The sequence below is a fragment of the Lycorma delicatula genome, chromosome 4 (assembly GCF_047948215.1).
Source record: "Lycorma delicatula isolate Av1 chromosome 4, ASM4794821v1, whole genome shotgun sequence".
Taxonomy (NCBI): domain Eukaryota; kingdom Metazoa; phylum Arthropoda; class Insecta; order Hemiptera; family Fulgoridae; genus Lycorma; species Lycorma delicatula.
The window spans coordinates 84,832,964-84,848,304 of record NC_134458.1 but is presented as its reverse complement, the minus strand read 5'-3'; the positions used below and the strand labels follow the sequence as shown (position 1 = coordinate 84,848,304).

The 15,341-nt window shown below is 29.7% G+C and overlaps 1 protein-coding gene across 3 annotated transcripts in view; it reads left to right on the top strand.

Moving 5' to 3' along the window:
- LOC142323614 (dynein axonemal intermediate chain 4-like) overlaps positions 1-15,341 on the top strand; it is a 204,945-nt gene that overhangs the window by 128,653 nt on the left and 60,951 nt on the right. For 2 of the 3 annotated variants that reach the window (XM_075363474.1, XM_075363473.1), the window contains exons 2-4: positions 8,353-8,652; positions 10,291-10,365; positions 12,725-12,839. In XM_075363474.1, the coding sequence (XP_075219589.1) occupies positions 8,593-8,652; positions 10,291-10,365; positions 12,725-12,839 (250 nt within the window). In that variant the 5' untranslated portion in view covers positions 8,353-8,592. The remainder of the gene's footprint in view (positions 1-8,352; positions 8,653-10,290; positions 10,366-12,724; positions 12,840-15,341) is intronic. The other variant, XM_075363476.1, reaches the window with a different exon arrangement.

Sequence of the window (15,341 nt, the reverse complement as noted above, 5' to 3'; positions counted from 1 at the left end):
ACATTATAATTTAGATACTATTCTTAAGCTTATATGTTGTGAATGAAGAGGAATTTTATTTCTGATATCTTTCTTGCAAATTACAAAAAAAATTTACTTTGTCATATGTTATTTTTCAGTGGGACAGCTACAGCACTCCCTTGTAATGTAACAAATGGTGTTTTACTGTATTTTGTATAAAAAATGTGAGTGAATTAAAGGTTCAGTTTTAAGATTCTTAATGATATTATCAGATATAACGATGCTTTCAAAATCTTAGACCTATACCCAGTAATTTAAATTATAAAATTGAATTTCTGCAACCATATATTTGATGAAATTAACACACTATAAGCAGTTATATAAAATATTAAAATAATTTTCAGTATGTAGAAAAAGTTTTTATTTGCTATAATTACTGAATTCAAAGTTTCAATAAAATAAAAAATTATTTTGCAAATAATCAAAGCCTACAAGTTATCATTCATACAAAGTTTATAATCAGATTATGTGATAAACTGCAACTGTTACTTTGGACCTACAGGAGAGGGCTTCTAATCTATTGGTACCCAACAGTAGTTGTTAGTAATTCTTTCAGTCCATTGCTATTATTTTGTAGAATATTTTTTGAGAGTTTAATGCCAAAAAATTTTTTTTTTTAATATTATAAACTCAATACTATTACTTTATGCAGTTAACTAATAGTTAATGAACAATTTAACATGTAACCTAGAAGTACAAATATTAAAACCTAGGCTTATCATATCAAAGTACTTTTTCACTCTTGTTGTATTCTATCTGGAGAGAACTATTACAATTAGATTCCTTTAAAGAAAAGTGTTGCCAGTCAAGTGCATAAACTATCAAACAATATTGAAAGAAGCTTTTTTACATGGTGGGAATAATTATTTGGAGCAAATGTTGTTACAACTGTGGTATCTTATTTGTTAAATCTATTCTTTCTCATTGAAAAATATCATAACTACTAAATCAACATAATTAATTTGTTAATCAAATTTTTTTGTTAACGATATTGAACTAATGGAACAATGGAAACTATTAATTTTCCTTGTAACTTACACCAACTGGAATCATTCGTTTTATATTTTTATCTACTAGCATTAATACCTACCGATTTGATCACGTGGTGATTGATAAAAAGAAGAGAATATAGGCTCGTCTCCAATTCCATTTATGCATAAGAGAATTAATAAAAACCGTATTAAATATATCATATTTTTTTGGTCAGTATGCACTTAAATATTAAAAATACGCGTTTCGGCAGTAATACACTTCTTAGAGTTTCAATTAGTAATAAAATTTTAGATTAATATACACTGAATAATTTTGGTGTTATGGTTTTAGTATTATTTTAACGTTTGAATCATTATTACTATTGTTTCAGTAAGATATCTTAAAATAGAGGCATCAAACTGATTTACAAATTTACCCAGAACGCTGGTTGAGAAATAATTAATGTTGCCAACCTTAGCATTATTTATTATGCGATTGTATTATCAATCTGACATTGTTTTAAGACATTTTTCTTAAACTTATAAAGTATATATATATATATATATATATATATATATATATATATATATATATATATATATTAAGAAATGCCCCTGTCACTTCTATTTGTGTTAGGTATTGTTTAATTTAAATTTAATCAAAACATTAGTTTTTAATGAAACATTTTAATTCTTTGTTTTACAGTACTTTTTACTACGTTTTAATTTTAATATTCTTATTTTTGTTGTATTAGAATTGTTTAATATCTATGATCTGACTGAGTAAAATATTCTAATTTTAATATGCAATGCACTGCATCTTTTATATTTATTTTGTTATGAAATATTGTTGAATTTGCTGTTTGTTAGAGCCACAAGTTTTTTTATTGGTGCAGTCGTCTGATTGGAAACGTTATCTGGGCAAATTCACTGCTAATCAACTAAGTTACGGTAATGAGTTGGACCATCTAGTTAGAATTTATAAATTGTGTTACTCCAGATGAAAACAACGTGGGCAGGTTTCATTTTACAAAATTTGATTTGTGTGAAATTTAAGTCTTGAAAGATTATCTTCTGTTTGTCATGTCAAACCGAACTGCTAAAACAATAACGGAGGCGAAACCGCTTAGAGAACGTACTTCCAGGCATTATAATATTTTATAAATTGAAATGATGCAGTAAGACGAAATGTGGCATATGGTATAGCGTTTTAAAACGTAAATCATTTTTAACATTTCTTTAATACTGCTAACGTTGCAAATGCAACGTTTTGGGTCTTTGTCAACTGCCGTTGAAATTGTGAATTTTCTTGCCGATTGCTTTAGCATACATTTGGTCTCGACCAGTAATACTAGACTTAGTGGCAAACGTGCTACTGAATTAGAATGGCCGACTGTGAATAGGAGGACCTGCTGTACTTGCATAAACAGTGAGTGCAATAGATTTTTCAGTTTAAAGTCATTTATGTACGATTCGGTTATTAATCGAACTAAAGAAGTGGCTAGGATATTACAAAGTAGACAGGGTACTGGTGTTACTTATTGTTTATTTGTATATTTTCATAAGATGTTGAATAGTTTTTATTTAACAATTTTATCAAACTGTATAGCTTGAACCACTGTTTTAAATCGTCTTTTTGACAGTACAGCCGAAAAAATTCTGGATATGTTCAATCGCGGCCCCATAACTCGTCAATATTTAGATGACTAGCCTTTTTAACACCAGCTAAACGCCCAAGAAAGCCTTCAATTTAGTTTTATCGGTTTGCGATACATCCCTGATGCCACGTATATATGAGTGGTTCAGTAGCAACAATTGCTGGTTTGTGCAGCAAACAATTTCTTCAATTATGTCGTCTGGAAAATAAAAACTCCAGCAATCCATAATTGTATCTTTTCCTTTAGCCACATTTTTTATGCCTGGCAATCTAGTAACTACATTTTCCCTAACGGTTCGGATAGGTCGTGACGATGCTGGATTGTACGCATACCAATTACTTGTGGCATCCTTACCATGGTAGATCGGACTTCTGAAGCTACTGTTCGCTCCTTGATTTGGGCGTGCACCTGCTACTGTTGATGTGACAAAACGTTGGCTGCATATCATCTTTTTCATCTAACTTCTGAATCTGTGTTTCCTTCCTGATGTTCGGGCTCGGCATTCTTGTCAGAAAAACCTTCTGCTTGTAACTCAACAGCAATTTACGCTTTGTCATCAGTCTCATCTTGTGTGGACTCGTCCTCTTCCAACCACACCAGAATACAAAAGTCATTATCCTGTTCAATTATTCTTACGTGAAAACCAAACCATCAGATTCCAAAATACTCAATGAAACTATGTCACAAATTATAAAAGTCACCAGAAAACCTCTATGTAATCACTTGCACATTAGATATTTTCTAACTAGACTGATGTGATCACTCGCGCATTAGATTCCAACTAACAGACCATGCACACTCCACTCCTGACCTTCAGGACCCCACCCAGTGTCCAACATCAATACTTGTGTAAAAATTTGCTGCAGATGCAATGATGAAGTTTCAGGTTCATACTTAATGTAATAATGTTTTTATTACAGAAAGTATCCAAAATATTAGATTTTATCTAACGGGTGAGTGATCCCAGGTTAAGGTAATTGTGAGTGTGGTCTTCAGTCTTGATTTGTCATTCTTGCATGTTTTTAGCTTTGTTGATTTTGGGTCTTCTGGTGCCTCATATTGAAGTAGATCACGTGTTATGTGATGACATCTTCAAATAAGTTTGGTCGCTCTCTCATTTCTTTTAGGATGTCAGTACTAATATTTTTACAGTTTTCTTTTGTTCTGCTGTGAGGACTTCTGGTACCATTTTTTATGTATACATTTGTCATATTGAAATTATTATGTAAAATTTCTGTTTTAATCATCTTTACTACATTGTACCATTCTGAAGTTCTGGTGTCAATTGATTTAAACAATTTTATTGAGCTGGCCATAATGTTTAAAGGTATTGGATATGTAAAGGTTTGAATCATCTTCAACCGCTACTCAGCACTCACTAAATCTTTTTTGACTCAAAAACAGCTAAACGTGATTGACAATTATCTTCATGAATGTTTTATAAGATTTGAATATATTCAGACTATGTAAGAGCTAATTCAACATCTACAAGTAGCTTTTAAATTGTGTTATTAATTGTTTTGCTATATTTATTTTACTGATTCATCTTCTAGCTGTGATTCATGTTCTAGCTGTTGAAAATTTTTTAATACTTACAAAATTCATTTTAGAACAGCTTCATACTGAAATGTATATAATGGTCTGTACTACCATCTTGATTATTGTTTTATTTTTAGTCAACTTTGTTAAAATTTTAACTTTAATTTTTTATTTTAATTCATAGTGAACCTGATTTATCCTAAATTAGTAGTTGCTATCGACTGACATGAAGTCAAAGCAGTTTTTGAGTAACCAAAGCACTTTATCTGCTGACAGAGAAATAAGTTTTGTTATGTTAATAATAATATCTATCTTGTCTCACAGTAAATGTAAAGAATTACATATTTTATTATTTCTTTTGTAGCAGAATTCACAGTAATTTGTCAAGTCATCAATTTAACTATCTAGATTACTGGTTTATATATATTTTTTAAAATTAGTTATAAGATCAGTGACTGATAAAGACTTTTGAGAAATTGTGCATGTATTTAATATAATTTTGGAGAATGCACTTTGTCTTAGCAAGTTATGCTGTGGGTGAAGACAGATTAGCTATTGCCAAGGATGAATAATTGCATCACATATAACTTGTTGCTATTGTAAAGCCATGTAATGAGATTGAAAACATAAGAGTCTATCCTTTTCTGACTAACATGATATTTCTTATTGTTTTGTTTGTTGAATTAATCATTTTTAACATAAATTGTCACTCCTTATATACATATGATGAATTATTACAGGTTTTGTTATATTTTTAATTTTGAGTTTTAAAATGATTAATCACTGACAAATTTAATATGGTGTTGTATTTTTTGTTATTGGATAATTTCTTAAAACATTTTGCAAGTGAACATTCATAAAAATGTGATGTATTATTAGGTTATCTTGAAACATCCTCATAAATTTTACTGTATTTATTTCAGTTCAATTTACATTTTATATTTTTGTGTTTAATGAGAGATATTTTGTTAAAAAAATTGTACCTCATATTAATGAAACAAAGCTACTTAGAAGAAGTATGCAAAGTAAATTTCAGTGTTAGCATTAAGTTGGATAAACTAGACACATGCTCAGTTACATTCATTAAGAAAACAAATTTTACATGAAACCTATTTTTTTCTGATCATAATATTAAAGTAACTATTGAAAAATACTAAGTATATAAATTAATTAAAGAAAAATAACAATTTAAACTGCATTGATTGAAATTATTTTAACTCATATCGTTTGTAAAAATGAAAATTAAAAAAAAATTACACAATATGAAAGTGCATGACAACACACGTGCACGGTCGCGCGCGCGCGCACACACACACACACACACACACACACACATTTCTTATGTATGAAAGAACTTCAAAATGAAATTGAAATTTAGAATAAATATTATATTACTGAAAATAATATTCTATATTTCAGTAGAAAGATAATGCAATATGTTACTATGGAAACAAATAAACAGTTAAATCAATTTTTAACTACATCAACAAAGGACAAATACATTGAGGTAAGGTTAAATAGGATTTTTAATTTTTATAAATACATATAAAATACTCACATCTAAGTTGTAGTTTGTACAAATTTCATGGAATATAAACTTCTACTTTATTTAAGGAAATATCTTACTGAAATAAGTAATTTTTATTTTTAATGAAACTTGTTAAAGATTATTTTTTTTTATTAGAGAGAATTGTCATAGTGGGCCAATGTGTTGTAAAAGGGAGTAAAGGTGATGTAAAATTGTCTTCTGATGTTTTTATGTGATCCCTTATTAATATTAAAACAAGCACATTTTGAAGCTTAATATACATCTATGTAAACTCTTATTAATCTAAAGTATAATTCTTACTAATTTCTAACATTTTAAATATTTTTTTTTATTTGGGAATAAAAAAAATTCTATTAGGCTTATTAATATGGCCACCATGCAGGAATCAATCCCTGAATCGGCTCACAGCTAGCCCTCTTCCAGTCAGCAAGAATGGGAATGAGATATGTAAATAAAGTAGAGACTATTTTTTTTTTGACAGCCAAAGTGGCAACATCGTAAAGTTACTAGTAAACATATGGTTATATGAACACCTGATTTATATTAGGTATTAATATTTTTAGTCTGTTGTTGCCATGCGAGATGTAAACAAACCTTTTGTGAAATGAGTTTTTGTTGTGTTAGAAAAATGAATGATACTAATTATGAGCAACGTTGTGCAATTAAGTTTTGTATTAAATTCAGTGAGAATGCTACTCAAACCTTTTCAGTTTGAATAGGAGATGACGCTCTGTCACGAGCCCAACTGTTTGGGTGGTTTAAAGTACTTTCAGATGGCCGGGAATAACCCACCGGGTTGGTCTAGTGGTTAATGCCTCTTCCCAAATCAGCTGATTTGGAAGTCGAGAGTTACAGCGTTCAAGGCCTAGTAAAGCCAGTTATTTTTACACGGATTTGAATACTAGATTGTGGATACTGGTGTTCTTTGGTGGTTGGGTTTCAATTAACCACACATCTCAGGAACGGTCGAACTGAGAATGTACAAGACTACACTTCATTTACACTCATACATGTCATCCTCATTCATCCTCTGAAGAATTATCTAAACGGTAGTTACCGGAGGCTAAACAGGAAAAAAAAAGATGGCCGGGAATCAGTTGCAGATGATCTATGCTCTGGAAGAATGTTAATGTCAAAAAGTGATCAGAGCAAATCAGAGACTTGATACGCTACAACTGGCAGAATGATTGCAGAAAAATTGAATTTGAACCATATCACAGTCCATCAAATTTTGACAAACAAATTGGACATGAAAAAAGTTTGTGCAAAATTGGTCCCAAAAACCTCACTGTTGAACAGAAAAGCAACAGAGTGGAAGTGTGCCATAATCTTCTAGGGTGAATTGAAACTGATCCTGATTTTCTAAAAAATGTTATTGCTAGTTATGAATCTTGGATATTTGAATATAACCCAGAAACAAAACACCAGAGCAAGGAGTGGCACACTTCAAACTCACCACATCCCAAAAAAGCAAATCAAAAATCAAAACCATGCTAATTTGTTTCTTGATAGTAATGGCATTGTCCATAAGGAGTTTTTGCCTGCAGGACTGACTGTAAATCAGTATGTTTACTGAGGAATTATTGAAAGACTGCGGAAAAGAGTTGCCCACATGAGACCACCCACTAAAGACAACTGGATGCTGCATCATGACAATGCACCTTGTCACACTGCACTCTCAATTAATGAGTTTTTGGCAAAGAAAAATATTCCTGTAGTTCCTCAACCACCTTATTCACCTGACTTGAGTCCCTGTGATGTTTTTCTGTTCCCGACTTTAAAAAACACCCCAAAGGACACCATTTTGGAACAGTAAAAACATTTAAAAAAATGTAACCGACCATCTGTAGGATATTCCAGTTTTTGAGTCCAACGCTGCTGTGAAGAGTGGGAAAACCATTTGAAGCATTGCGTAGCTTCCCAAGGGATTTATTTTGAAGGTAACAGAGTCCATGTATAATTGGATTGTAAATAAAAAGTTTTTTGAACCAGTATCATTACTTTATTTACAGACCTCATAGTACAATATCTAACAGCATGGAAAAAATATTTAAAGAACCTTTGAAATATATTTTGTATGTTTAATGTGATTTCTGCAAGATAGTATAAAGCTCAACATGAATAGCAGTGTTGCAGATATTTAGATTTACTAATCTAAATATACTTATTTAAGCAATATGATAAGCATATGCTTAGGCTGATCAGTAATGTGTTTGTTTTATTGTGGCTAAAGATTTTTTCCTGCTTTCCCAAGTGATTGTGGGTGAAGTGGATATTCACTGCTTGGAAGCATTCCAGACTAAGATGGATAGAATGCGTAAGGCATTCTTACCTTAATTCAGCATCACCTTATGTCAGTTTTATGATTTTTTTATACTATATTACAGAGAAATGGCAATATGTACATATTCATGTCTTATAGCCTCACAGTGGGGCTGTCTGTTCATTGTGTATTTTTTATATGAGAGTTAAGACATTCTTCTACTAACTTGTAAATATAAGATGCCAAAAAATGAAATTCTTAAAATATTATGTAAATTATATTGTAATTAATATTATTCACAAAGTGTTTGAATTGTAGTTTTAACATTTTTCCTTTCTATTTCCTTCACAGATTAGAATCAAATAAATGTGACTGAGTTTAAACCATGAAAAGCTTCATTTTAACAGCAGTTAATCCAGGTTTTTGATGAAATTTGTTTAACTGTATACTTTTCCTGAGGACTGTGATTTCCTAAAGACTGGGTAGAATCAGAGAAAACTAAACCACCTAGCTAAGTTGAAGTTTCCAATTTAATAGGAAGATTGTGCTCTGTCAACAACTCATAACAGTTATTAATCATTTTTTTTAAACATGTTTTTAAAAACATTTCAGTCAAGCAGGCAAAAACATCGGAATCATAAATTTAGAAAGGTTGCATTTTATTATTGTTATTATCATTAACTATAATTTATGTAATTATAAATTGTTTTAAGTAGCAATTTAATTAACAGTAATTCATCGTTATAATCTAATTAAAATTAACTCAGATTAAAATTAGTTTTCTTTATTACACATTTACATTTTACATCACTATTGTTTCTTATAATTATATTTTATGGTTTATAACATTTTCCTATCTTTTTATTTAATCTGTATTTTATTTTGCTGTTGCAATAAAATTTCCATATGATCCTTCCAGACAGATTTAGAGTAGTTCCTTTATCTAGTAGTGTTTGTGATTCCTGACATGATTCATATAATTATAATTATATATTGATTGAATTAAAACATGTATTTATTTTTAATATGAGTCATTTTAGAACTGTCAGTGTTTAACATTTGTATTTTATGTGTGTGTGTGTGCGTGCGCATGTATGAATGCATGTACACATACATTATTCTTTACATCATAGTTACAATAATATGACCGACAAAAAAAACAAAAACAAAATAACTTACATTAAAATCATTAATCTGTCGAAAATTACTATTTACTTCACTTTTTTCTCTTTAATAGTTATTTTGTTTATTCAGACTAAGAATTTAGAGGCAATAAAAAGGATATAAATTGCAAGCATATTATGTATGTGCTTACAATTTATATAATTATATGTAATGTATATACATATAACTATTTGTATAAATGAAACTTGTTTTTATCTGTTAAAAATTTACTCTTCTTTGCTCTGATTATAAGAAATATGTACATGTTATTATTGAGTACTATTTGTTATTCTGTGACAAGAGTTCAATTCAGTTAAAAATTCACGATAAAAACATTTTTTATCATTTCACTTCTTTGTTTGAGCAACGTTAACTTATTTCGCCAACTGTTTTTGTTTATTACCAGGAGCACAAGTTCTTCAATCCATGATGCCCATTACTGATAAAATGGGAAGGAAGGAGCAGGATAGAAATTATAATTATTATGAAAATAATATTTAAAGAATATAGGTTAAAAGTGTCAGTCTCATTTGTTAAGGGAAAAATCTTGGTTAGCCAGTGATATCAGCACTAAAGCGACAAATGTTTGTCCCACAATATTTGTTACATTCTTCTCCAAATGTAGCATGTAAGCAGACTAGTGCTGTTTTCCAATATGATCTATGACTGCAAACTTTGTACATATAAACTGACTGATTATATCTTCATTATTACTTGTCTGTATGAAAATGTACAGATATAATATTTAACACTTGGAAAACTTACAATTAAAAGGTTAATGAACAAATAATTTTTTTGTTATTAATAATAACAGATATGGGAAGTTATGTCATTAAAATCAGCAATTCTTTTACATTTATTTTCATTAAAATATTAATTTTTTTACCTTACAATCTGTAGTTTAAGAGAGTTATACTATTTTTATTTAAGTGCACTTTCTGTTTTGGTTTTTATACACTGTGTTTGGTTTCAAACTCTTAACTTATACGCAGGCATTTATTGTAGTTTTATTTTATACAGTACTGAATTTAATTTTATGTACTTTTCATTGTTACTAATATACAACATTTTATAGTACTTCATACCCAGATATTAAATTTTAAAATTTATAATCTTTATTTCCAGATATATGCTGTTGGTGGCAAAGATATTACTCCAAAAACACTTGTTTATAATGACATTAAAGAAGAAAGTAGAAAAGTGAGATATTTTTATTCTAAAACAATATAAATAAAACATAATTAACTTTTTTGATATGCAAAAACTATTTGCTTTTATCTTAACTGATATACAACTATGTAATCTATCTAGTTTACTTGCAAGTAGACAGTGAAGTAGTGTAAAATCTTAGAAATTACATTTCTTTATTGTATAAACTTTTCTATTTGATCTGATACAGTTTAAGTTAAAAAAGTGTTTGTAGCCTCTAGAAAAAAATAAATATTGGTAAGTTTTATTAAATTAATTTTACCACTTTGTAGTTATTAGAATGGGATGTATTCCTCTACTGATAAGAGATAATGTATGCAATTAATTGTTTTACAACAGAAAAAGAATACATTAAAGCATAATGCACCTTTATGATTCAACAGTTGCAAACAGTTGGCTGCAATAATTTTCTTAAATAGGAGTATTCATAGTTATCCAATAATCATAAATCAGTTGGAATGGCCCTCAGCTGCAGTTATAAAACAGTTGGATCAGCTTCCGTTGCCATTGGACTGGCCTTGTCCTTCTCCATTTGCTTCACAGTAGTACAGTTTAAGTGGTACACATACCAAAACTCAACAGTTGGTCAAATTTCAAGTTGTATGCATGTGCCATATCTGATTTGTTATTTTACACTACTTATGTTGGTCTTATAACTGTGATCCATGTAAAACTCCTGAGGTACAAAGATGCACCAATTGAAATTGTTCTCCTGAGAAATACAATGTTCAATATAAAGCACTGGCTTTTCATCATATGTATTCTTCATCATACATACTGACGTATGATAAAGAAGGTGAACATAGTTTAGGGCTGAATCTTATCTGTATTTCATTGGGCTTAGTATAGTAAAACATAACAGTATATTTGGTTCAGTGAATGAAGGTAATGGGAATCACTCTACGCCTTGATTTATATACTTTACCTGGCATGAGATGGTGTTCTTGACGATAGCTAAGCAAATTTCAGGAGTGACTTCTCAGATTAGGTCACATACAACCATCATTGTTGCAGAATGTAATAGAAAGATGATTGTACATAGCTATCAAATAAGTTTCTGCAATGAATGAAATAAAAAATTGTTAGATTAATGCTAATTTACTGCAACATTAAAGATTTACTGCAGCATTAGAAGACTAACAAAACAGCAAACTGATGCTACATTTGGACCAGTTATAAATAAATAAAGGTAAAAAGTGTTGAGTTTGGAATGACTTATGTAAAAAATTAGGAAAGTGGGGAACTTTTGTTCCAAATAATAATATTTGCAATCCTGTGGTAATTATGGCCTATACTCCTTATAATTACTCTCACTATCTGTTGCCAACAACTGTCACTTAACTACTACTTTAAATTCACTTAAGACAAATTTTTATGCTTTTCAGTAGTTCCTTGAGTAACAAAATTCATATAGATGAGTCAACGTTTCCCAAAATCATTGATGATCAGGAAGTATGTTCATTTGCAGCAGCAGAAGAGCAATATGCTTTCTTTTGCAGGAAAGAAATTTTAAATAATTAAAAAAAATAAGTAATTATCAACTCTACTAATCTTTTCTTTAAAAATGGAAGCTGGTGATGTTATATTGGTCATCCACACACTTAAATGGTGTTTGTCAGTAGCACAGATCCTTGCACAGCATTTTCAGCTTCTGGTAATGCTAATTTTGATTATGATTTTGTGATAAAGTTTTTAATTTTTCAGTTTGTTCAGGTAGTGTAAAGGACTTGTCTTGGATAATGTAGAAGGTGTTTTCTTCTTTTTTCCTTTCATGGCTAGATAGTGGCATTTATCGACTTGGGCGATTGCTGTAACAGTTCACTTAGCTCAAGAGTATACATTAAAACAGTCACAGTAGGTGACTGATAAAATGATAATTGTAGGTCTAACCTACAATTTTGCATTTGAATGATTTAAAAAATTATATAAATGCAAGAAAATATGGAAGGTTCTTACAGATACAAGTCAAATCTCATAAAATGTTTGATATCCAAAATGCTTACCTTCCTAATTCAATAAAGTCATCATCAATAACAATAGCTAAAACTATAAGTTCAAAAGTGTAGCTGTAATTTCACTGAAGATGGTAGGAAGAGTTATCTGTACTTACAGATAACTTCCGACATCTGTATTTTAAATACAGTAAAAGTTAAAAAAAGCTTATAGATTTTGTTTAAAGTAAACATGGTTCAGTTTATTATTAAAGTTAAGCATTTTGTATTATTTTTACCTCCAAACAACATGGACAACATTGAAAATATTATAAATCTTATAACTAATTTTTAATAATTAATTATATTATTTACAGTACTTTGGTAAAATAAAATGATTATGTACTGTATTTTTGCAGTCAGTCAGTAGTTCACGAGGTAGTACAAAAACTTCCGTATCAAAATCACTGCTGGATGAGATTGATATTGATGATCTAGTCATTGATGGGGAGCAAAAAATAAATGATAATGCAGGTTTGTTTTGTATAATATACATTTTTTTTTTGTTTTCTACAATTAATCTGGGGAATTTAACTTTTTTTCTGATGAAATCATTAGTTTACATTGACTTTAAAAATTATAACCACAAAAGTAGCACTAAATTCATATTCATTCCCAGAGATTATTAATGATAAAAACAATTATAAAAATTAAAAAAAACATGACTGGCAAAAAATTAAAAAAAATAATAGATTGAACTAAAACTACAACAATTAATCATACTAAAAAAAAAGAAAAAGAAAACAAGGTATAGAATAAAGGACTAAACATTGTTATGTAGTATTGAATTAAATAAAATAGTGGATGACCAATCAACTTTCAGAGACTTTTAATTTATTTAAATATAATTTTCATGTTCTACAAATAGCAGGCATTTAAGGTTGTCTAATGATTAAGTTCTCACCAGGTCTTACATCAATAAGAAAATCTTGTCCTTCAACAAAAATGTATAATGCAGTCGGAGGGGCCCTGAATAATTGTTTTACATTAAAGAGCTCTGAATAGTAATTATTCTTTATTTTTAGGGGCCCCCTGACCGCATTTAAACATTTTCATTGAAGGACAAAATTTTCTTATCGATATAACACCGGGTAAGAACTTAATCATTAGACAACTTTAAATGTCTGCTATTTCTACAAGATAAAAAATATATTTAAACAATTTAAAACTGTCTGAAAGTTAATTGGTCACTCATTATTTTATTTAATTAAATACTGAATAACAATGTTTAGTCGTTTATTTCTATACTTTGTTTTTTTTTTTTAGTAATTAAAAAAAAATCTTTTTTAATTTTTTGGCAGTCATATTTTTTTAAAATTTTTATAGTTGTTTTTCTTATTTAATACTTTTTAATGATCATCAAGAAAAATTGATGATTCGAAAACTTATGGATATAACATATTTAATGTATTGAGACAAATGAGGGAAGTGTAAACATTTCAATTTATTTATTTAATTGGCATATACCAATCTAAACTTGCAAATTTCTCAAGCGATTGAGTTCCTCAAGAGACCTTTTATCGTACGGATCATACAACAATTTTCTGGGATCTAAACAACTAATGTTTAAACTCTGATTGTCTGACGTGACTCACTGCTACATAGGCCTAGGCCTGGCCCTTGGCAAAAATTTGAGTGCTCAGATCTATGACAGCTGTATCTAGTCTTGTCCTTTGCAGTTTGTGCACCATCACAGCCCACCACAATGTTAGTGGCAACATATGCAATTCCATTTGCCGTGTCCCCCTAAAGCATCAAATTCGACAATAATCTATTGTCGAATTTGCTCTATCCTCAATCCAATGCTGACAACATTACCTCTAATTGTACTGTCATCAAATTCTACAAAGGCTGTTTGTGGGAGCTTGTCGGGCTCAAGCTGGTCTTGGTGTAGTGCAGGTCAATCAATTTTTCTGAGTATATCAGTTCTTGTTCTGGTTTGCTTCCATCGTGATTTTGTATTGTACTAGAAAATATCCCATTTTATTATTTTTTTTATAAAATCAGAAGATTGGTTGTAAAGATATAATAACATTTCCGAATAACCATGGTCTGTTAGATTGAGGGTGTGCAAAAGTTAGCCCTCAACCTACTAACAAATCCTCCATTTGAATTTTTATAATTGGACAATTGTTTTCAGAGATATTGTAATAGCATCCCATTGTACCTCCCAAAACAGCTCTCCAAGGGCAGCCTGTTTGTACCAGTTGGTAGTGATGATCAGTCTAGCCTCACATGAAGTGCTTGCAACACCTCACCACTCTAGTCTCACAACCCGTATGGGAAGCCCATTATTATTAAACAGAAATTTTTTAATTTATTTAATATTTTATTTAACGTAAATTTAATTATATTATTTTTGTAGTATTATTCATTTGATTGATTTGAATCATTAGTTCAAACCCAGCTAACTCAGTGATAGATTCTCACAGTTAATTAAGTCAATTCATTAAAGTTTGTGCTTCAACTGGCAAATCTCCATTACTATATATAAATACATATAATATGTGTGAATATGTTATATATATATATATATATATAGCTTGTGACACTTGCGGTAATGTAAGGATTACAACGTGGGGTCATATATCTAAATCAGTTTGGCTGTTGAACTGCTACGGTGGAACAAACAAACGTACAACATACACCTTAAATACATTGCTCTCCTTTTTGGGCAATCATGTAAAAACAGTATATCTGCATAATATTCTCTACATCATTGATGAAGGTACATAAAGTCAAAGTTTTATTGCTAATAAATTCTTCTTATAAGATGATTTAATTGCTTTGCTTCTTTGCTAACTTAAATATTTTTCTAGTTATTCTAATTCTCATAAAAGTATTAATTAGCCAACACCCAATATTCATATTTATTTTTTAGGCTTTCAGCAACAGAATTTGTTCTCTTAAGGAAAGTTATACTTAAATAATTAACTTACAGATTACACTCCAGCTTATATTACTCATAACTAACAT